The sequence below is a fragment of the Tupaia chinensis genome, unplaced genomic scaffold, assembly GCF_000334495.1.
Source record: "Tupaia chinensis unplaced genomic scaffold, TupChi_1.0 Scaffold144767_1, whole genome shotgun sequence".
Taxonomy (NCBI): domain Eukaryota; kingdom Metazoa; phylum Chordata; class Mammalia; order Scandentia; family Tupaiidae; genus Tupaia; species Tupaia belangeri.
In genome coordinates, this window is record NW_006204627.1 from 298857 (window position 1) to 323118 (window position 24262).

The 24262-nt window shown below is 50.6% G+C and overlaps 1 protein-coding gene across 1 annotated transcript in view; it reads right to left on the minus strand.

Annotated features, from left to right (window-relative positions):
* PARVA (parvin alpha) overlaps positions 1–24262 on the minus strand; it is a 170788-nt gene that overhangs the window by 2465 nt on the left and 144061 nt on the right. Inside the window, 7 exon segments of the mRNA XM_006167423.3 lie at positions 6350–6422; positions 7097–7198; positions 10012–10080; positions 10706–10767; positions 13582–13601; positions 14607–14665; positions 20233–20348. Of these exon segments, the coding sequence (XP_006167485.2) occupies positions 6350–6422; positions 7097–7198; positions 10012–10080; positions 10706–10767; positions 13582–13601; positions 14607–14665; positions 20233–20348 (501 nt within the window).

A 24262-nucleotide genomic window follows, 5' to 3' on the forward strand; every position in this document is an offset into this window, starting at 1 on the left:
TTCCCTCCACCTCAGAGCCAGCCCTAGAGGAGGGGAACATCTAAGGCCAGTGTGGGACTGATGCAGCACACAGTGTGGGAGGATCCAAACTGCCTCTCCCTTAGCAAGGGAGAGCCCCAGAGGGCACAGGAGCCTAGCTGGCAGAGAAGGGGCCCGCTTGGCAGTACTCAGTAAATATGTGTCATCTGGGGATAGACAGCTCCAGACTAAGAAGAGAGCAAGGCAGATGGGCTTTGGATACTGTAGGGGTGAGCTGGAATGAACTGGAGAGTTCTTGCAGGGCTCAGCTCAGCACTGGATTCCCAGAGAAGCCTTCCTGACCCTGGCTGGGTGAGCGTGCCCTGCATTCTGCTCTCAGAGCCCTGACGCTCTCCTTTCATAGCACTCACTCTGGTTCTATATCAGTGATTCGTGGGCGCATTGGCTGAACGTCTGCCTCTACCCTGGACCGTAGGCTTCCAGGGCACAGGGAGTCCTGTTTTGTGCTCTCTGGCCCAATATTTGACATGCACAGACCCTCCAAGGACATTAATGGACACAAATGGAAGCTTGTCCAGTGTTCTCAGACCAAGGAAGAAAATTCCAGAAAGAGAGCGTGACCTACAGGGCCACATGCTCCGAAGAGGATTTGGACAGAAAGGGCTAGAAAGAGTTTCCAGAGGGCTGGCCTGGTGGCCTACTGGTTAAAGGAAGCTGATCCCACATAGCCTATTGCATGTGGGATCCCAACTTGGCTTGAAAAACATACTGGACATGTGTGCATGCGTGTGTGTGTGTGTGTGTGTGTGTGTGTGTATGTCCCAAATCCTAACAGGATGGAGAAATGGAGAAGGGACTGTGGTATGACCACCCACTGGCTTTCTTCCACTCCCTGTCTCTTCATCTCTTTCTCTCTGGTGAGTATATGGACCCTCTGGCAAGAGTTCTCAGGGCACATGGCCCCAATGTATGGCTTGGAAGTGAGCTAGGCCCCAAGCAGTGAAGAGTTACCAACAGAAACGTCAGATGAGTAGAAGCAGAGACTTGGGTCGCAAAGAAGGAGTTTGGGGGCCTGAGAAAGGACAGAGAAGGAGGCAGGAGGCTTTGTTTTCCCTTTTAAAAGGCAAGTGAGTTCTGAAGTTGCTGGAGAAAAAAAACTATCTAATATGGGAAGTATGTTTCAAACTGATGATTTTATTTCATTTTAATGGTTGCTACAGTCTGAATCCCATTCCCACTATGGCTGTGTGAGCTGGGCAGTCATTAAATTTCTGAATCAGTTTCCTCATCAGGAAAACTGCAATATCCTTATGAAAGACACCTAGAATATGTTAAGTCGTTGGAAAGGTCATAACGCATTTTTGCATACAAAAAATATGTATTTTGACTTTCCTGTTGATCCACTATTAAGGGGTCCCTACATGGTAGTTTCCTCCCTGTTTTCTCTCGTCTGCCTGTTGGCAGAGCTGTCATGTACAGATACACTGCACAACTCCAGGGGGCACCATTCACACAGACTAAGGCCTGCCCCTTGGGAAATCTGAGTTGCTTCTTCACCACCACCACCACCATCACCAAGTGGGCTGGGCGAAGAGGGGAGACGCAGTCAGAGACACTCTTATCATCTGTTCTCATCAAGAACGCCAGCCGCTGGCCACTCAGCTAGTCCCAGGCAGACTCGGAGGCCAGCAGAAGACTGGGCTTTTTCATCCGGGTGAGGGGCCGTGGACTCCTGGGAATGTATGGAGGCTCCGTAGTCTATAAACAGAGCCTTTCTAAAGCCCTGGCCTAACAAATGGAGCAATTACCTCCCAGCACTGCTCTGATTGTTGTGTGTGCTGGCCCAAGGCCCCTCTCTTGGAGCAGACGGTTGGGACTGTGGGGCTCCTGGATGACCCTCTCTTACCTGTGTCCCTCAAAGACAACCACTATCCCAACTTTTCTGGTGACTGCTTCTGTGCTTGTCTTCATAGTTCTACGTCAATATATGCACCCTTACTCAGCAGATTTTTTTTGGGGGGACAGTGCTGGCCCTGACTCTGTCCCCGAGTCTCACCTCTTCCTGGGGCAGAGGTTTTTGCTATAGGGTGCATGCACTCGCCAGAAAGACGGAGAGAGACAGAGAGACAAAGCAAGAAATCACCCCCCAGGGGGGACAGCCACGCCGCAATCCCTTCTCCTCTGTTCTCCTCTCAGGATCTTGGGCACGCATGCGCATGCACCCGGCGTGAGTTTTAAGCCACCGGGTCCAGGACTCGGACCGCGGTCGACTACGTGGGAGTCCAGCGACATAGCCATTACGCTAACTGCTAGTCCCTACCCAGCAGATTCACATTTTGCCCTTTTCATACTTTTTATAAATGGGGTCACACTGCATGCATTCTTTTGTGATTTGCCCCTCCCCTCACTATGCTTATAGGATCTGCTCATATTCTTGCACGAGCTGTTCATTTCTACCAGTTTTACTGAGATGACTCTAATTATCCAACTGTAATTCTATAGTTTTTCAAGAACAAATGCTTCTTAACTTGTCTATGTCTGACAGATATTCAGTGTCTTAAAATGGTTGTTTTGGATCTTTTTTTTCCAGTTTTATACTTGCTTTTGAAAAATTTTTCAGAGAACAGTCATGGACGACTCATTTATGCCATAGTAACCAGCAGTTCCTCCTCTGACTTTTCCTTTCAGACTTTATCTTTCTTTTTTAAAGGTTTTTGTTTTTGTTTTGCCATGGGGTACCTGTGTTTTGCCCGAGAGAAAGAAAGTGAGAGGGAAAGTAAGATATCCTCCTCCAAAGTGGATGCCCATGTTTGCAGTCCCTTGTCCTCCATTCTTCTCTTGGGATTTTGGGCATGCACGTACATGTGCCCAGCATAATTTTCAAGTGCCCAGCATGATTGTCTGGGACTTGAACCATGGTCAGCCATGTGGAAGTCCAGCACCTTAAACTCCATGCCGCCTGCTGGCCTCCTCAGTTCAGCCTGTTCCATTGTCACCCATTGTCTAATAACTCGCGGTGTAAATATAGTCCACTTTATTTAGCGGGTGGAATGGGGACACGCCGGGTTAGGCTGTCAGGAGTATGACTGGACTTGTCTCTTGGCATTCAGACACGCATACCTATGAGGGACTTGCTATGTCCCAGGGGCACTAGCTCCCCATGACTGCTGTAATGAGGCATTACAAATGTGGTGGCCGGAAACAACAGACACTGATGATCTCAGTTTGAGAAGTCAAATGTCCTACTGAGGCTCCCTGGGATAAAATCAAGGTGTTGACCTGCTGCATTCCTTCTGCAGATTCTAGATTCTAGCAGAGGTCTGCTGTCCCTTGTTTAGGGGCTGCCTGCATTCTTTGGCCCTTGGCCCTCTTCCACCATCCAATTCAATGGCCAGCTAAGTCTTGTTCAGGCATCATCGCTCTGAGCCTCTTCATTTATAAGGACCCCTGTGGTTACAGGTAAGTCTTGTTCAGGCATCATCACTCTGACCCTCTTCCGTTTATAAGGACCCCTGTGGTTATACTGGGGCCACCTGGATCATCGAGGCTAGCCTCCCCATCTCAGGGGCCTTAATTTGATCACACCCGCAAAGTCCCTTCTGCCATGTAAGGTAACATAGAAACAGGTTGCAAAGACAGCACATGGACATTTGGGGAGGGAGGTATTTTGCCTACCACATAGGCTGTTACAGCTCTTCAGCTATATTAGACAGGACAAACTGTTCTCCAAAAAGGCCGTTACCAGTTTACGTTGACACCTGCAGCATCTGCTGTTCCACACCCTTGTTAATACCTGGCATCATCAGAATCTGACGTTTTTGCCTCTGTCGGCTTCTCTGCACTACCTCCTAGCGGAATGGGAGGGGAGCTGAACTCTTCACAGTCACTCTTCACAGAGTCGTGACCAAGTCCATCCCCACATGAACCGATCCCTGGGACTAAGCTGCAGTCTCCTGCCTGGTTTTCTGGTGTTGCTTGCCATGGTTTGGTCTCAGTTGCTAAACTCCCTAATTTTTAGATATGCCATCATATCATGATGGCTGTCCCACAGGCTTCAGTCCTACCTCGTAATCAGTTTCTTCGGAGTCCCCACCTGCGCATTATGCTGACATCTTACCCATATTTGACCACGAGACCATCTGAATAGTGACAATAGGGTAGGATAAGAATCAAGGTGCGCTCCTTCTGCAGAGTCTAGCAGAGAACTCCTTTCTCTTGTTTAGGGCCTGCCTGCATTCTTGGCCCTTGGCCGTCTTCTATTCCAAACATGTGGAGTGTTGCCCCAAGCAGTAGCTTCCAAGTCCATGCCACCTGCTCCCTTGCTCATGAACTTGACGCTAACCCTTGACTGACACGAAACTGGAGCCCTAAGAGATCGTGAAGCCTGGGCAGCAAAAGTCATTTGAGATACAAACCCCAAGTTTTTAAGGGAGTTCAAGGTACAACAGAGCTTCGAGTGTCAAACTGCATAGCAAAAAAGGCATTCTCCTGACCCTGAAAACGTTTCACCATGAAAAATGCCTCCACCACTGCCAAATGGATTTTGAAACACCCTAAGAGAATGACTCACATTGGTGCCTTTTGTAAAGTCGGCAGCATTTGCTCCAGAACTTCACTTTCTAGGTAGAAGCATAGAAACCAGAAGGGATGCTGGGATATACTTCTCACAATGGACCATTTCAATTCTCCTTTACCCACTGGAAATTTTCAGCACGGGCATGCTGCCCAGTGCAAGAACAAATAGAACAGATGTGTTTTTCCATTCGCAGTGGGCAGGATGTTTCATATTACGCAGTTCAATAACTGCACCAGCGACGTGATCTATATGCCGGAATATTCCATAGATTGATGGGCATCGGGAAACCGTTCTGACCTAAGGGAGTAAATGCCTGAAAACCGATATGGCAGAAGTACCCCGATCTGAACCAGGAAGTGTCATATGAAGCAGTTTAAGAAAATGGAAGCAGAAAAGGTGCACAGAACCCTCCCACTGTGTCTCTTCCTCCCAGAAGTAGGGTGTCCCATGTCATCTGGCCATGGGATGGTAAGAGTCCACACATAATGGCATGAGGATGGCTAGAGTGGCCTTGCCAGGGAGAGAACCCCAGGGAGACACTGGCTGTGGTGGAAGTCTTCCCTGAGGTGGAATGAAGGGGAGTAAGGGGCTGTTGGCTAGAGCTGATAGTTACCAGGCCTGGGGTGAATCATGACACCAGGTTCCCACTCCCAAGGCGAGACTCTGGTTCACGCTGTCCGTCTGTCTGGGATGCTCACTTCCCTATCCTGATAGCCATCCACCATAGTCCCTCCAGACCCTATGGTCTAGCCTGACTGTCACCATCTCCATCAAAACGTCTTCGCTCCAGACAGGAGTGGTGCCGTCTCCTCAACCCTCACGACTTCCTGTTGTACCTCTTCCATGGCAGTCATCCAGTGTTGGTGACTGGGGACGTTTTTCTCTTCCCCAGTCAGCTGCCAGTACCTCGAGGTCAGGGATGGTGTATGACGACTGATAGAGTCTTAGGCCGCTGCACAACCGGCTCTATGCAGAGGGGTGGGTGGAGGAACTGGGAGCAGAGGCAGCAATGGGGCATGAGAATACACAATCCCTACTGACCACTTGCCTTTAAATAGTTAGGCAAGTGCAAGTAAAAGGGCCCAGGAATGGCATTCTCAATGCTCCAGTCTGACGGAAGCAGAAAGTGATCTGTAATGCAGTGTGGACTCACCAGCCCTGGTCAAATGGAATGTTTCAGTCAGTAAGTGGCAGAAAATAAATGTCCTACCAGGAAGCCTACCAAAGGACAAAGGAACATGCCTCCTATGCTCACAATGCACCCACATGTTCCCGGCTGGAGTGTGAGGCCGCTGGAGGATTCAGTTCCTTTTGCATACCCCACCTCCCCCAGTTTTATGTGCTGCAACCCACACCTTCCAGACCAAGCCCTGTCCTCAGGCACAGCTCGAGCAGATAGAGCCCCCAACTGTCAGGACAGGAGTGCTGCAGGGGCGTCTGTGCAGCCCCTTCACCAGGTTGGTTGGGTTCCTTAGGCCTGCACAGAAGAACCTGGAAATCCAGCCTAGGGTAGTTTCTGCAGCAGCACCTCTGCCTGGGTGCTGAGCCCTGTGATCATGTATGTGGGATTTCAGATTCTCTGTCTTCCCCTGGCTAGGTGTGTGATTTACAACTCATGGAGGGGCTCCCCAACTGAGCAGCTGCTCTAAGGCCCACCTTCCCTAGCAAATGGCAAAGGCTTCAGAAACGCAACTTCCCTCCACTGTAACAGCTGAGCTCCCCTTTGCTCTGAATAGTCATCTGTGGGGAGAAAGTCTCGCCCTGCCGTGAGCAACCCAGGGAAGAGCAGAGTACCTTCTGGCCGTGGCTTTGGCTTTTCCAGCCCTCCATCTTGCATGAGCTCAAAGGCAAAGGAAACATTCAAGACCTGGTAAGAGAGATGCAGTGCATGTGTCATTGCACACTTATTCCTGGACCCGCGAGCCCCAGACCTGCCCCTGGGCGTGATGGAGCCAGCATTGCAGGCAGAGGCTGAGGCCGAGCTGATCTGAAGGAGAAGTGGGTATAAGAATGGGCAGGCCGTGTGGAGTCTGGGTTTGCCGACACAGGCCTGCTGGTGGAGAAACTCCTAGGGAAGTTCAAATTCTTCTTCCCATCCTGTGTTCCCACGTCAGGGGCCAGGACTACAGACAGGGGCGTCTGTGCACGCCTCTGGAAGGATCAGGTGGTGAGATGTGCTCAGAGGGAGAGGAGGGTTTCTGCTTTAGACCATATGCCTGCTGTCTCGTGTCAGCCTCTGAAAGGCAGCGAGAATGGGGTTGAGCTTGGGCCTGGGTCTGAGAAGCCTTGCAGCCACTTGTTGTCACCTCTGGGCAGAGATGTGGCTTGGCAGAGGCACCTGGCTAGGAAGCAGGGCAGGCTGCAGGAACTCTCAGTGGTCTGCAGACAGCTCCTTCCCACTCTCTGCTCATCAGAAAGGACTCCTATCCCACCACTGATGACCCTGGGCAGGGGGACGCCTCCACCTTTTCCCGCATAGCCCCAGAGGAGAGGCAGGCAGATGAGTCAAGAGATGGCTTCCCTGATGTCCCTCTCCCTCACCTTCTGTTCAAAGCTGTCCGGGGTCAGGAAGAAGCTGTGCAGGGGTACAAAATAGCCTTCCAGCAGCCCCATGAGCAGCACGAGGTACACCCCATCTGCAAACTGAAGGGAGAGAGGAGACAATGAGGACACTGGCCCCAAGCCTCCAGCCATGCCTTGTCCAGTGGCTTCCATGTCGTCCCACCCACAGGCTTCCTCCCCAGCAGGCTGCTGGCCAGGGTTGGGGCAGGGGCCAAGGCTGGGGAGTCTCTACAGCAGACAAAGCTCCGAAGTCACAGGCGGCCCAGGGCCCTGATCTCACACACTGAGCAGATGGAGACAGCGTCCCAAGCCCCATTCTGGACCAGAGTTGGGTCAAGGGTAGTTTCTGCTCGTGAGGAGCTCATGGCCACAGGGGAGGCCAGTGTGGAGGCCCCATGGCAGCTGCTCTGAGTGACACTGGGAAAGGTCACCTGCTCCAGTTGTAGGTATCAGAGAAGGCTTTCAGAGGGAGGCTGCCTGAATGGAGACCCAGGGGAGCAGGAGCCTGCGGTGGCGGGTGGAGAGAGGAGGGAAGGGTGAGTGCGAGGGGAACAGCACGAGGTTACTGCGGCCACTTCTGCTTTTGGGACAAAAAAGGACTCTAGCGTCACAAGGGCTGGGCGTCCTCCTTTCTCACATCTCACTTCAGATAGCCTGAGAGGCAGCACAATGTAGCTGCTAAGGATGTGGACCTGGGGTTCGAATCCTGGCTGTACGGCTTTCTAGCTGAGTGACCTGGGCCTCGTTTTTCTCATCTGTAAAAGGGAATGACCACAGCACAGTACCTAGGTCACAGGGCTATCAGGACTTAACCAGTTAGTAGCTGCAGGGTGCCTGTGAACCGCTGGCCTGTGGGCAGCACTGAAGTCACAGTGGCCCTTCCTGTCGGGAGAACAGTAGAGCAGTCACGCTCTCACGGCTCACTCCCTCTTGCTGGCCACGCACAGCTGTGTGCTGGGCACCGGGGCAGGAGGCTCTGCCTGCACAGTGAAGGCCATGAGGTGGGGAACTTGACCACAGGACAGACTCCCAGGGTAAGTGCAGAGACTGTAGGTCTCCTCTCGAGGGAGGGAGGGATGAGTGTGCCCTGGGCAATCAGGACCAGTTCTGAGGAGGCCGTGGGACTGTGGAAGGAGCAGCTGTCTCAGGTGTGGAGGAGGCTTGAGCCAGGACATAGCACTGGATGCGTATCTGCTGTTCTAGAACCCTTTCCAGGAGGCCGAGTCACCAAATGTCTGTGGGTGTAGACAACAGGTGCTCGAGTTTGCAGGAGGCTGGTTTTCTTGGAATCATCCTAGGAAGCTTAAAGGAACTGGACTGAATTGCCTGAGTGTGAGCTGGGCCCAGAGTCTGCTCAGTGAGCTTTGTTGGGTGTCTGGCTGGGGTGGGGGCTGGGGCTCAGCTTTTGTGAAGGGCATAAGACTCTGAGTGTAGCCTGACCTGTCCACCGGGCCTTCAACTCAGGTGGGTCGAGCTTGAGCAGGACTCACCCACACCACTCCCAACCCTGGGGTGGACACTGGAGAGCAGCCCTTAGACATGCTCTCCCCTTGGGAGCTCAGCTGAGCGTCCTCCTGGTGATGGACTGAGACGCAAAGAACCCAATCTGTGAACTCAGGGGGGACTTGGGTTAGGGCTGAGGTTACTCACAGCTCAGAGGGCCAGGCTTGACTGCTCCTATGCCTGGCAACTGGTTCTGCTGATTTGGGGGGAACAGCAGGTAATCCTGGCAGCCCCCCAGTGCTGGGAAGTGACCTCCTTCCCTAGTACTGCCTGACCTTGAAAACCGAGGTGGAAGTTCCAGGACTCATTCTAGCTCTGTTGAGGGAAACTCTCATTTCTAGAATGTTCCTTATTTCCCAAGAAGAATATGTGAAACTCATTCCACAGGGTCCAGATACACTCAAGCAGAGCTCAGTGTCAGACTAGGCAGTTGCCCTGAAAAATAATGGGAGCCGACATGCTTGAAGAAAACTCCACTGCAGAAACCCACCAAGAATGAAAGATGTTGGGAAATAGAACACAAAGCATGGTCTCAAAATATCTCCTGATAAAGATTAGCTGTCAAGTATAAAGGGAAGAGAAAGAACTTCACAGTAAAGTTACAGCAGGGAAGTCTAGGGGGACACTACCTTACCCAAGGGACCCAAGTTGTCACCAGGAAAGTGTCCAGTGGGGGACAGTGCCTTCTGATGGGGTGTACCGAGAGCACGAGAGTGCCTAGGGGGTCTGCTACTGAGAACACATCACCTGGACCTAATCTGGGGGGAGGAAAACAGAGGCATGGTCTATAAGCCACCTGGTCCAAACCCTTCAAAATGTCAATGATGCACCAAGAAAAACAGAGGAATAGTTTTATGTTAAAGAGACCAAAAAGATGGTCACACGGTCGTGTGTGAGGAACTGAGACGACAGGTCAAATCTGAACGTAGAGATGTCTTTTTCCCCACCAGATGACACTGCCATTTTAGCTGGTCAAAGGCAGTCAAATGTTAGCAATTTCAAATGCTTGAATCTCACGTATCAATGTTAAAATGCCTGCTTTTGATTATGGATCATGATGTACGCTAATGTACTTGTTCTTAAGAGATGGATACTGACCTATTCAGGGATAGAGAGAGGGTGAGAGGGAAAAAAAATGTGGTTGAATGTTAAAAATTGGTGCACTAGGGGAAGAGTATGTGGGTGTGCATTCTTATAACTTTCCAAGATAAAAAGTTGGAAAGAAAGAATCACAGAGAAAGTCCGTGGAGCTCACCGCCCTGAGCAGAATGGATTCCCAGGCCATGTGGAAAACTCTGGATGTGGGTGGGGCACTTGGGTGGGTGGCTGTCTGTGGGGTGGGCAGGGCCCTCCCTCCGCCTCCTCCCCCTGCATGCTGGGCCGCCCCTCACCTGTGTTTCCAGTTCTGTGACCTCCAGGTTCAGCTTATTCAGGTGCTTGTTCACGAAGGTGATGAGTGTCTGGAAGCGAAGCACATGTGGGCCTTGAGATGGAGACTCACCAGCACCAGACCTCGAGGCCTCCCATGAATGCCCATGAGGAGGATCAGGGTGGGACAAAGGACCAGGCTCGGCCAGAGCGCCAGGACCGGGTCTCTATGCAGAGCTGAGTGTGGCCCTTCCTCTTCCTGCAAAGGCTGAGTCCTCAAGGTGAGCCCCAAGCTCCAGCTCTGCAGCCCTAGGCCACTCAGCCTGTGGCTGGCACAGGGCAGCCCTGAGAGGCAGGGCCGGTGGAGGGCCTTGAGGCTAGAATTGGAGGGTACAGGCAAGAAGGAGAATTAGGAAGGGGGCTGGAGTCCCAGTGACCTCTGAGTCCCTCCTTTTAGTCCCTTCTTTGGTACAGCTGTCTGTGCCCAGGGAGACAGGGAATTGTGTGTGAGAAGCAGGGAAGGCTGGGGATGGGAAGACAGGTGAAGGGAGCTGTGTGTGTTGGAGCCGTGTGTGCAAATCCTGTGTGTACAGACATGAGGTGGTGACGCTGGCTTTGGTTCCCCGGGAGCACCACGCTGCAGTGATGTCCTGCCTCTCTGTTCAGCCGCATGTGCTCCCTCCCTCCCTCCCCCCCTCCCAGGCACTGCCCTCCCACCTTCTTCACCACGTTGAGTTTGTCTGGCGCGTGGTCGAACAGGGTGTCAAAGGCATCGCGTTCTGAAAAACATGAAAATATAGAGTAGAGCCCCAAGCTGATAGCTGGCGGGATGTCCACTCTGGGTTCCAGAGCCAAGAGCCTTCCCGGGCCACGTGGCCCATGGGAATACTCTGAGGTACACTATGTTGGGAGTTCTGGAACATGGGGCTGGGCCGACTCTTACACGGGAGGCCTTTCTCTTTCTGTGAGTCCGTACACATGTCCACACGGCAACCCTTCATTGCGGTGGGGTGGACGTGCTCTGGCTGGCAGGCGTCTCACTAGACCTATCTCACTTTCCATCCTACCATGATTCGGTCAGGGTTCTGAAGTGTTTCTGAAGCTCTGGGAGCAGGGCAGCTTTGCTCTGAGCATGGGGCAGAAGGAAGAAGTGTTTGAACACAGGGACTATCCTCTCGAAGGGACCGTCTGGGTTTTGGTTCTCTTCTTCCCACCAGTATTCTGCCCCTCCCTACCCAACCAGCTGTGTCACCAGGCTGGTGCAGATACACATCCAGGCAGCAAGCCGAGTGCCTCTGTTCTCCAGCTGATGCAGAGTTAGCTGGAGCCCGGGCACAGCTGCCAGTGCCAGAGGACAACCTCATGCAACTCACCATGCCTTCGGAAAGAAGAGACAGTGTGACTCCTCTCTGGACCACTTGCAGGAGGACCCTCCATCATTACCTGAAGCCTACCCCCACTTGCCGCCTCCTGCCTGTCCTTGGCTGAGGAGCTCAAAAGGTCTCCTTGGCATTTGTTCTGCACTGTCTAAAATTACTGAGATGTCACCAAACGGCCATTTATTTGTTGCCTCTGCTACACAGACGGGTATACTGGCATTAGTGCAAAGCCTGGCACAGTGATGCTTAAAGGATGCTATTTCTTGCCTTAAATACAATTGCACTATTGCAGGGCCAACAGGTGGCATGGTGGTTAAGGTGCTGGACTCCCACATGGCCTACGGTGGTTCAAGTCCCAGACCTGAATTTGCGTTCAAACCTGAACATTCAGACCTGAATGTGCTTGCTTTCTCTCTCCTGCGGTCTCTCTCTGCTGAGCGTGTATGCCCTACAGCAAATTTTAAACTTATGACAATAACAAATAAAATTAAACAATTCATTTGAAATATTGCATTACTACTTGCAGTTAAAAAATATTGGACTCAGGCTAAAAATGCCAAACCAGAAAATCCTCGGATTCTTTTTTTTTTTTTTTTTTTAGAGATTTTCACTGTAGGGCGCATGCACTCGCCAGACAGACAGAGAGAGACATAGAGACAGAAAGCGAGAAATCACCCCCCAGGGGGGATGGTCACGCCGCAATCCCTTCTCCTCCATTCTCCTCTCGGGATCTTGGGCACGCACGCACACGCGCCCGGCGTGAGTTTTAAGCCACCGGGTCCGGGACACGAACCGCGATCGACTATGTGGGAGTCCAGCGACATAGCCATTACGCTAACTGCTGGTTCCCGAAAATCCTCGGATTCTTAGAAGCAGCACTCAAACCTCCTCCTCCTGTGACTACCACTGCCCAGTTCTGTGTGCACAGCTGCCTGGGGGTGCTCAGCTTTGTCTCTTCTGTCCATCCTGAGATTTCTTTCTTTTTGGAGAGGATTTTGCTTGCCAGACAGACAGAGAGACAGAAAGCGAGAAATCACCCCCCAGTGGGGATGACCACGCCGCAATCCCTTCTCCTCTGTTCTCCTCTCGGGATCTTGGGCACGCACGCACACGCGCCCGGCGTGAGTTTTAAGCCACCGGGTCCGGGACACGAACCGCGATCGACTATGTGGGAGTCCAGCGACATAGCCATTACGCTAACTGCTGGTCCCGTGTCCATCCTGAGATTTCTCCAGGAGGCACCTGTCACTGACCCAGGTTTTCTCAAAGAGGCAGGAACTGGAACCAATCCCAGGGCAGAGAAGCTGCAAATGATTATGAGACAGATCACTTCGATTCACATTCCACTGAGCCATTTCCCCCCACGTGACCTTGGACAGTTACTGAAATTCTGGGCTCCAGGCCTCTTATCTGTAAAGTGAGGATGATAATGGTAAATCTCTCCATGGGATGTTGTAAGCATCACATAATTTAATACCTAGAAGGATTTTAGCACAATTCCTGAGACACAGTGAATGCCCAAAACATTTTTTCTCAATTTTGGTTCTTATGATGAGTCTTCCTGTTGTTATGATTGCACTGGTTTATGCACCTGTACACCTGTCCCCACTAAAGGACCACTTGCAGGTAGCGTATTGGAATGAACAATGAACTTGGAGTTAACTGTCGGACAGACGGAAAATTCATCCCCCTCGAGCTATGGGGCTTTGGAGGGCAGAATCATTGCTTCACGGATTTATTATGAACATCGGTCGGTGCAAGTGCTTCTGAAGCTGTGCTTGCTGACATTAGAAGGAGGCTGCACCCACGTCTTTGTGGCAGAGGTGGCAGAGGGAGGGGACCTCAAAGAACAGGACATGCGCTGAGACTGTCCCGACATCTGAAACCTCACACTCCCTGACTGCTGGGTTTCCAGGGCACGCTCCTCTCTGGTCCTTCCTTCTCTTTTCCAGAAGGTGAAGTAGAAGGTTTGGACAAGCCTGGCGTAGGGTGGGGAGGTGTGGGGCAGGCCTGACCCAGGGCAGTCTTCCTTCCAGCCCTCACACAACTGAGACCAAGAACTGGTGCTCCCTGCACACAGCTGACCCATCGGCCATCGAGGTGAGCCTCTGGGGTGACACGGAGGCTGCTCCGTGAGGAAGGGCCACTCTCTGTCTCCACCCCGGCCTTGGCCTGAGATGCCCACACCCCGGGCCCTGACTAAGGCACACGCACAGTGTGGTCCAAGCAGAGCCCTGGACTCCCGCTGGCCACGACTGGGGAGAGGGAGGAGCTTCCTAGAGGCTGGATCTGACCCCGTCAGGCAGGCTTAGAGGTCACTGTCCTTGCCACTGTGCGGTCTCTTTATCTTTTTTTTTTTTTTTTCTGGCTTTAACTGCCAAATGGAACACACATTCACCAGAAAGAAATGGAGGAAGCACCCCACTGGGTGTATTCTACCGCAATCCTGCATTTTCTATTTCTCCGTCAGGTTGGGATTTGGGGCAAGCACGCACACAGGCCCAGTGTGTTTTTCAAGCCACCGAAGCTGATTCCAGCTGCACAGTTGGCCATGTGGGTCCGGCTGGCTTAACCACCAGGCCATGGGGCTGGCCTACTATGCTGCTCTAGTTCAACAGGGGCACAGAGAAAAGTTTGGGGGGACAGGGAATGCTGAAAACCAACTTTGTGAGCTTTGCATGGGGCCAGGGTGCCAGCCTGCCAGGTGCTCGCAAATCCCCAGCCAGCACCTGCTCTTCCCACTCGAGTTCCCCACAGCAGACCTTCCCTGTGTTCCGATAGCCCAGTTTCTAAAGGTGAATGGGAGGGCGGCTAAAACGAGAGGACTAAGATAGAGAGGCGCTTTCTGGGTCAATGGCGCAGACCAAATACATCAGAATCAGAAAAGGAAGAAAAATGTCCTTTTGAAGGTTCACAATTTAAATCCGGGCCCATGTTTATGGCATGGTGATTTCATGCTGGTTGGCTTTTTTGGGCACACTTTTTCCTGGAGTGCCACAAAATTAGAAATTTTCAATCACTGCTAATTCCTTCTCCCCACATCCCCACCCAGGTTTGTACCTTAAGCATTGAGAGGCATGTTTTGAATGCATGGAAAAGGCTAAACTGTAATCATTGGCTGAAGTCTAATCCCTCCTGCAATCCCAATAAATGAAAGCTAAATATCAGCAAATGGATGAATTTCGGAGAAACATCTGTGTTCCATTACAGACTCGCTGGCAACAACGGTGTTGACATACTCTGTGTTACCAGTTATTTCCTCTTGGATTTGCCGAGACTGGAGGATTCCTTCTCGTTTCTGAAACGGGGGGTAGGGAGAGGGAGAGGGAGGAGAAAAAAAAATATGCTTTAGAGAAAAATACAGAGAAACTGATTAGCATTCCTGATATTGAGAAAGTATCTGGTGTTTAAGAAATGCATCCAGAGACGAGAGTGCTCGAAGCAACGGAGGCCCGGGAGTTCCGGGACTGGCCTGTACCCCAAGACCAAGTGCAATGAGTGTTCAGTCCAAACAAGTAGGCTGTTTCTTGGACGGTGAATCTTTCTTTTTTGGAAGACATTCTGTTTGCCTCCTGGAGTAATCCACAGTAACCCACATGGAAATGAAGGCAGGGTGTGTCTGCCCTCCAGCTGGGGCCAGGGAGCGAGGCTGAGAAACACTTTTCGCTGGGGGGCTGATGGGGAACTGAAGCCAACTTGGATAGCTCCGAGGTAGGTTTGTTTTTTAAAAACAAAAAAACAAAAAAACAAAAACCATAAATATGGGAGCTTTTAAAGAAGCAGTGTAGTCAGGTAACTAGCAAAGGCTTTTTATCAATAAAGATTAAGTCCTTAGGAGCCTCGCCCCTTCCCCCCCATCCATCCATCCCACACTCTGCCTCTCTTCTTTATTTCATTAATCAGTGCCGTCTATGGTTAGGCCCTGTGTGTGTCCACACGCACTATGGACGCTATGACATGGTTTCTGGCCGAGAGGAACTGAGAGAAGAATGGGGGAGAAAAGCAGGCCCGTGAGAATGGTTCCCCCAAACAGTCCTGGTTTGGGCCTGATGTCCTGGGTTAATATCAACAGGGTCCCCTTTCGGCTCTGCAGTGTGGCGGAAAATCCAGCATGTACCCCTGGTGGCCACTCTCTGCAGAGCAATGGGAAGGCCGGGCAGGAGCAGGCGCTCTCTGCTGGATGGATGATCAGGGAACTCCCTCCTTCCTAAGAGGGCACTGGAGCTGGAACTCCAAGGACAGGTAAGAGTTGGCTGGACCTGGAGGAGAGGTCATTCCAGCGGGAGGAATGGCTCTCGCTAGAAGGCAGCGTCAGGATAGCACCAATGTGTGGGGAGGCTGTTAGGAGGGACGGTGCTTGCTGTTAGTCACCGGGGGCTCAAGTGCCCGTTTGGAGAGTTTAACCTCCTCTCATGGGCATGGGAGCCAGTGAAGGAGCATGAGGTTCTGGAAGGCTTGGATACACTGGAGGAGGGAGATTCCTTCTCTGAGGTCATTGCAGCCAGCACCAGACATTGGAGGACAGTGGCTATGGCAGGCGGCTGACAAAGCAAATTCATCTTCCCAAGGGCTGAGCTAAGGTTAAAGAAGGGGCCTTTGAGCACTCGCAGCTCAGCTGAAACCTGCCTGGCTGAGCCTCCTGCCAAGACTCCCAGAAACATCTCTTCACATTCCCAGTAGCCACACAAATTAGCATCCATGCAAAACACACAAAGAAAGGTAGACCTGGGTCACACCAAATCTGGAGTAGATGAAAAAGAATGGACAAGCAAAGCAAAAAAGGGATACAGAAAATAAGAAAGGGCATTGGAAGGGGGTCAGGTGAAGAAAAATCCAGACTTTGTCCCAACGCAGTTCCGACAAATTTCCACCTGGGGCTAATGCAACCTGTGTCCCTGTCTCGTGAGGCCATTCAAAGACACGAAGCCCCATCTCCCACTTCATGCCGAATTACACGCTCTTCTATAGGACGGAGAAGAAATGTGGGTTAAGTAACCCCTTGCCCAGCATCCTGAGTCACCTCCACCCATTATCTGCTCCCTGAAGAGTTTTCTCTTCAGATCAGCTGGTGACTCACTGCCGATTCTGAGGCTGCTTCTGTGCCTGGTCAACTTGAGACAGCAAAGCACCCCTTAAACCGGACACGCATTGATGCCACTTTATGTAAGGTCCTTTCTCCCCCATAATAACAAACTGCCTCCCGGAAGAATTAAACCGACAGCTCCCTGATGTCCTATAATGGAGCCCAGAAGAAGGGCTTGCCCTGACCACCGCTTCAAAAGCCCTCTCTAGGCTCAAGCCTTTCATTTTCTTTTTTCTTTCTTTTTTGGTCTGTAGCAATTTCAATAGCATATTATTTCTACTAGAAATAAACAGGACCGTTTATTCCAGCTGATATGAAAAATATTGGGTCAGCCCTGTGGCCTACTGGCTAAGGGGGATGGGTGCCACATGGCGGACTGCGGCTAAAATCTTAGTCCTGGTGGCATGAGAAATACTGGGTTTGTGTGCCTGGGTGCCCCAAATCCCCACAGCATGGGGAAGCAGGGATTGAGAAACGGAGAAGCACACCTCTCTGAAGGGTGCTTTTTCTCTCTTTGATGAGTGCACATGAAAGTTAGCAATTAAAAAATTTGTCTTGGGGGACCAGCAGTTGGCGTAATGGCTATGTTGCTGGACTCCCATGTAGTTGACTGCGGTTCGAGTTGTGGACCCAGTGGCTTGGACTCGTGCTGGGTGCGTGTGTGTGCGTGCCCAAGATCCCGAGAGGAGAATGGAGGAGAAGGGATTGCGGTGTGACCATCCCCCTGGGGGTTGATTTCTTGCTTTCTGCCTCTCTGTGTTTCTCTTTTTGGTAGTGCACGTGCCCTATAGGAAAAACCTCTCCAAAAAAAAAAAAAATTGTTTTGTTTTTTTTCTCTCTCTCATTCCTTCCTCCCAAAAAAGAAAGAGAAAAATGCGAAGATGTTCAAAAGTTAATGGGCAAATTTAGAATGGACTGTCACAAAACTGAAGATTTGTAGGGTAATTTTCATCTAAATATTTCTACTAGCCATGAAAGAGTTATAAATGAATATAATGACAGTATGTTTACTCATGAAAACATTTTAAAAACTTTTCAGCGTTAGTGATATGTGGCCCCTAAAGTATTCACTCTTTTTTTTTTAAGAGTTATTTACTTAATTGTGTTATTATTATTTTTTAATGTGACCAGTGAAAGAGAAAAAAGTGAGAAAGCAAGCCTCCAGGTGTGGGACTCAAACCACAGTCAACCATGTGGGAGTTTAGTACCTTATCCACCATGCTACTTGTCAGCCCCCCTAAAATACTCTTTCATGAACTGCTCCAAGAATCATTTTTAAAAACTCTTTATTAGGCCAGCAGGTAGCATGGAGGTTAAGGTGCTAGATCCCATGTGGCCAGCTGTGCAGTTTACGTTCTGGATCTGGTGGCTTGAAAACTCAGGCCAGACATGTATGCATGCCCAGAATCCCAAGAGGAGAATGGAGGAGAAGACACTGCCGCATGGCCATCCTCCCTGGGGAGTGACTTTTTACTCTTCTCCTCTGGCAAGCATATGTGCCCTATAGCAAACACTGAAAAGAAAAAAAAAAAAGCTTTTATCTTTTAGAGCAGCTTTAGGTTCACGGCGGAACTGTGAGAAAGGTACAGAGATTTGCCAGGTCCCTCTGCCCCCATATACACCTAACCTTCCCCATGAACAACTCCTCCCATCAAAGGGGTGCACTTCCTGCCACTGAGGGACCATGCTGACACGTCACTACCCCCACGTCCAAGGTTCCCACGAGGGTTCGCCTTGGCGCTGAGTGTTTGAGAGTGGCCGAGCGTGTCCACCACCGCAGTACTGTACACGGTGTTCCCTGAAGCCCTGCCCCACCTGGCCGCCCCTCCCTGCCCAGTCGGGATCTGTAAGGCGCATACCAAATTGGACTCACACCTTACGGACTGGCAACAACACAAAGACAAAGTCTGGGTCCACAAGGAAGGTGCCAGGACGCTGCCGCTGGTTGCATATCCACTGCACATGTGCCACATCCGGCACCACATGTGATCCAGGGACCAGCTCAGCACACGGGGCCAACGGGAACCTGCAGTCAGCCACACGCAGTGCCGTGGCCTCACTTGCTGTGTGGCTGTGGGCTTCTGACAGTCCAGCCTGCTCCTCATTTGTGGTCTTGTCTCCAGGCAGGCCGAGCCTCGGTGTCATATCCCTATTACACACTCTTTGTGTTGTTTTTAATTTAGACAGGGTCTCGCTAGGTGGCGGTCCTCCTGCTTCTGCCTCCTGAGTAGCTGGGACTATGAGCATGTGCCACCATGCCAGGCTCTTTCACACAGGACCTTGCTGTGTTGCCCACACTGGCCATGAGCTCCTCGTGCTCCATCCCAGCCTCCCAAGGAGCTGGGACTAAAGGGTGCACCAGCATGCTCAGCTTTTAGGTGGGCTGGGAATTGAGGATTTGAACCTGCCACCCACATGGCTTTAGGCTGCTGGGTAGCAGCAGCTGCTGGTGTGCACTGCATGGCTGAGCTCCTGTTAAGGCCTTTTAATGCTTAGCAAAGTTAAGCACTCAGCAGATATGGAAGAAATACTTTTTATTAGGGCATAGCTCATGAGCCAGTTAAGAGCGTCCCCATGTCCTTGACCCCTCCTGCTAACATCTGATCCCTGAAAGCTCAGCTCAGAGTCTTGGAAATTGTCCTAGCCGGGTCAGGCCACGTGTATCAGCCCTCCAGGCTTTTCCTAAGGAAAAGGATGGCAGAACTGCCACACTGTCCTCCATTCCAGACCCCCCAGATAACCCTGGGCATCCAGGGAGCTGCAAATATGGGGAGTCCTCCCTTGCTGCATGTTTATTTGCAAAAGAACAGAAACAAGCAAATGAAATGACCTTTTGCTAATGGGTATAAAGTTGGAAAATGAAACTGAATTGGAGTATTTAATGGGTTAGGAGCAGAGGGAGACAGCCACGGGGAGAGAGCACACCCTCACTGTGGAGATCACACAGCCATATGTGGATGGAAATTCCACCCAACAATCTGGAAAAGATGACCTGAGATCCCAGCTGTGCTCTCTGGGTGGGTAAGAAGTGGCAGTGCCTTCAACAGAGACACGGCCAATAGGTTCTCTCGCAAACACACACGCACGCACGCACGCACACACACACACACACATACACACACACACATGCACACACACCCCTCACATGCAGATATGTTTTCCCCCAGTACCTATGTATCCTTTGTTTAGCCAAAAAAAAATATGATTCTCTACGGCTTGCAGGGCACCCCTTGCACTCCTGTACACAAAGGCATGGTGTACACACACGCACAGTATCTGACCCTAAGGCACACACCTCACAAACACACACCACACACCCTCAACTACACATTATACTGTCCCAGAAAAAAATATGTAAACCCACAGGCACACACCCCACACAAGGCTGCTGTCACACACTCTTCCTCCCTGTGCACACTTAGAAGGATGAGCCAATATGTTCCCAGCATCCTCCACGCCCAAGTGCTTCAGTATTCACCTGTGCCTTTGCACTCACAGCCACACAGCCTGCACAGCTCTTTAAAGCACAGATCTATGGGACCAGCAGATGGCATAATAGTTATGTCACTGGACTCCCATGTGGTTCAAGTCCTGGACCTGGGGTCTTAAAGCATGCTGGGCGTGTCTGTGTGCATGCTCAAAATCCAAAGCGGAGAAGAGACTGCAGGGTGGCCACCCCCGGAGGGCGATTTCTCGCTTTTGTCTCTCCTTCTCTCTGGTGAAAGCATGCGCCTTATAGCAAAAACCTCTCTCTCTAAAAAAAGGGCACATATCTATCTTACCTGGACCACGACCACCTGGATGGAAACATGGTCTGGCAGTCGGATTGGTGCGCGGAAATACTGAGACAGAGCGACCAGCAGATGCAAGATGGCCACCAGGCTCTTGGCATGAACAGCTGAAATGTAAGAGGATTCAGAAGTCAGAGCAACCTCTCCCAAGTTCTAGGCGATGTAAGCAGAAATTCAAAATGTAGCAGTATCTACCCAGTGTCCCTTTGTCCAACCTCTAAGGGTGAGGGACGCCCCTGGTCATCATGGACCTCAACTTGGGCCCCCCTTGGTTCTTGGTGAGAGCCTGTGGAGCGCCTCCTTGGCCCATGTTATTGCTGGGTCTCCAGTGCAGCCTGTCTCTACTCTAACTGCTGGTTCCCAGCACACCCTATCAACCGCTGAGCTCTGAGGTCACGTCAGCTCTCCCCAGTAACAGGCTGTAGTTAGTTTCCTTGGAAGAGGATTGAAGAAAAGACTGACTTAGTGACCCCACAGGGTCGGGCAGGCAGGAACTTCAGTTCTGACTTGTTAACTCTTCTATTTACCAGCTACATGACCTTGGGTAGAGTAGGCCACTTGAGGCCTCTGAGCCCTAATGTGTTCATCCTGACAAACAGGGAGAGCGATACCTATCTTGAGTACCTGTGGGTAAATGTGCCTAGGACAAGGCAGGTACCCAGGAGTGGCTGGTTTTATTTATTTATTTATATAATTTATGTGAAAGTATTAGGTTGTAAGGAAAGTCATGACATCTTTTTCTATGATTTTCTATGCAAAAATGCACTGTGACCTTCCCAACAACCCAGTACCTGGCACGTAGGCAATTCAAATATGGCATCTTTCTTCCATTTCTTTCTCATGCATGGTTTGCTAGGCAGTTTACCTGCCTTCACAGTCCTGGAAGCTTCCTGTCTCTTCATGACAGGGGCGCTCGCAGGCCCATTTTGTGGGCCCACTGTCATGCTGTCTTCCCTAAATCAATGAGTCTGTTTTAGCAGAAGCTTTGAGAAATCACCGAGAAAAGGAGATGATTCAGACACTCCTTTGGAACTCATTAGTTTCTTATTATCACCGTTACTTTAAAGGAGGCTTTCTACTGACAATGAACAGCAGCCCACCACCGCCCTCACTGGGGGTTGGCCCACCCTGACCTCCTCGCCTTCCAGGAGGTTTCAGTTCTGGGCTTTTGGGCATCGTCAGCTAAGTTCTATGTACTGTTACAGCTGCGAGAAAAAGTTCCTGAGATGGGACTGACCCACGACATGGTGTGGTCCTTGAGGGACAGAGGAAAGTCTAGGCTTGCTCTCTGACAAGAGATGCTGCCATCTCCAGCCTCTCTCAGGGTTGTAGGAACCTATGCTACTCCTCCCACCCTTCATGGATAACATGATGCTGGGAAAGTTCTGGTCAAACAGGTTTTATGGGTTGGCAGTACGGTAGTGCTGTACAGTGTAACTTTAAGATGCTGAAGCCGTATGGGAGATAAGGGTTTGGACACTAGGTTAACCTGGGTGCACTGGGCACATGTGTGCGTGCCCAGGATCCTGGCTGGCTGGTGACTTGGGGAATGATCGTGGTGTGAGACATTGTGGAGGCTGCTTGTCTTCCCTTTCTCTCATAAAAGAAGTAAATAAACTTTTTTTTAAAACAAACAAACCCCGGGAACCAGCAGTTAGCGTAATGGCTATGTCGCTGCACTCCCATGTAGTCGACCGCGGTTCGTGTCCCGGACCCGGTGGCTTAAAACTCACGCCGGGCGCGTGTGCGTGTGTGCCCAAGATCCCGAGAGGAGAATGGAGGAGAAGGGATTGTGGCGTGACCATCCCCCCTGGGGGGTGATTTCTCGCTTTCTGTCTCTATGTCTCTCTCTCTGTCTGTCTGGCGAGCGCACGCGCCCTACAGTGAAAATCTCTCAAAACAAAACAAAACAAAACAAAAAAAACCCAAGTTGTTCTTAACCCTGGTGACGTGTAGCATCTCCACTATCTTGTTGAGCAACATAGAGTTGTATCCTAAGCATCTCTTGAGTGTCCGAGTCTTTTAACGAATACTCTACATCTGGGAATTTTTTCAGAAGAAACAATTCCACAGTGTTTCAATGAATGCTTTGTACTTCTGGGAATTTTTAAGAAGAATTAATTGCACAGCCACATAATTATTAACTGTTAATAATTAATCATTGTGGAATACGTTATCATTTTTTAAAAACCTTGTAAAACACATCTAATAACAAAAAGATGGTTTAGACACTAGGTTTCAACTTTTTTTTTTAAATTAAGCAGAGAAATCCTTTACTCTAAAAGCTGATAGGCAAAACTCATGAAAAACATACAACTGCTCTGGCTAAAGTAATAACGAGGACCTTGGAGTTCCAACCGCAGCTCACCCACTGCTTTCTACCTTCTCCCCTGTGGAACCTGATCCCTAGGTTGGAGGAAGCATGGTTTAACAGTCACTGCTTTAGAAAGTTATGGTATATCCATGCAATGGAATAGTCTGTATGCATTGAAAATCATTGTTCAGACAATGTGACTATAAATACGAACAGTGTAATGTGTAGAGAGAAACTGAATAAGGTAAAAATATACATTTATGGATATATGTGTGAGCATATACACATGTAAGCACGTACTTGTGGTCAACACTTAGAAAGGAGCATAGTTTAAAAATGAAGGCCAACCCATGGCCCAGTGGTTAAGGGAGAGAGATTTCCCCCATGGCTGACCATGTGATTTGAATCCCAGCCCCACTGGCTTGAAGAACAAGCAGGCACATGTGTGCGGCTATTTCCCAAATCCCAGCTGGATGGAGAAAAGGAGGGGACTGTGCCATGATCATGTCCCACTGGGGGATACTTTCTCCCCCCCCCCCTCTCTCTCTCTCTCTCTTTTTGTCTCCCTCTGGCAAGTGTATGCATCCTCTGGCAATTAAAATAAAAACCAAATACAGATACCCTTCCCAGATCTAGTGCTCATACTCCACTCCCCCTTCTACACTGAACACTGCTAGCGTTTCTGGAACACAGAGAAACAGACCCCTTTCCAAGAGAGCAGCTAAGGTCCAAAGCCATGGCCTCCCCCTTCCAGTCCTCAGGTGTCTCCCTCTGCTTGGCAGAGAATGGCCTGTTCCCAGAGCTGTCACCGTGAGCAGCAGCTTGCCGTGTTGTGCAGCAAAGGGGTGGTTATGCTGAAGGGGCACTTGGCACCCGGGCCCCAACGTCAGGTGTTAGAGACCTGCTGAAAAGACTGCAGTGGGCAGCAAGCAGCCCCTCAGTTTAGGGGTGAAGATTCACTTTCCCTCCGAGTTTCGAAGGTATTATTTTGTGGAGAGGTTTAACGTGACCAAGTTGAATGCAGTACAGTGTTGTCCTTCACTCAATACTTAAGACAAAACTTCGGACTCCCTAATGGGTAATGTTGCTGTAGGGTTCACCTGACCTGCTGATTTAATGTGGATTCTCCTTAACTCCACATTAGACACTTGGCCCTTGAGGCTGCAGAAGGATGAATGGTTTGTACTTTCTGGGAAACTTGAGCTACACTAGCTACGGCGAGCTGTACTGTAAAATCTGTTTCAGTTGCCTGCGATCTCTGCCATAGCTTTGTTCCTTCTGCAAATAAAGAAAAAGTGGGGACCAGCAGTTGGCATAATGGCTATGTCGCTGGACTCCCACGTAGTCAACCGCGGTTCACGTCCCGGACCCGGTGGCTTGAAACTCACACTGGGTGCATGTGCGTGCGTGCCCAAGATCCCGAGAGGAGAACGAAGGAGAAGGGACTGCGGCATGGCCATCCCCCCTGGGAGGTGATTTCTCGCTGTCTCTCTGTCTCTCTGTCTGTCTGGCGAGCGCATGCGCCCTATAGAGAAAAACCTCTACAAAAAAAAAAAAGACAAAGTGGAGGGACCAGCAGTTGGCGTAATGGCTATGTTGCTGGACTCCCAATGTAGTCAACCATGGTTCAAGTCCCAGACCTGGTGGCTTAAACTCATGCTGGGCACGTGTGCATGTATGCCTAAGATCCTGAGAGGAGAATGGAGA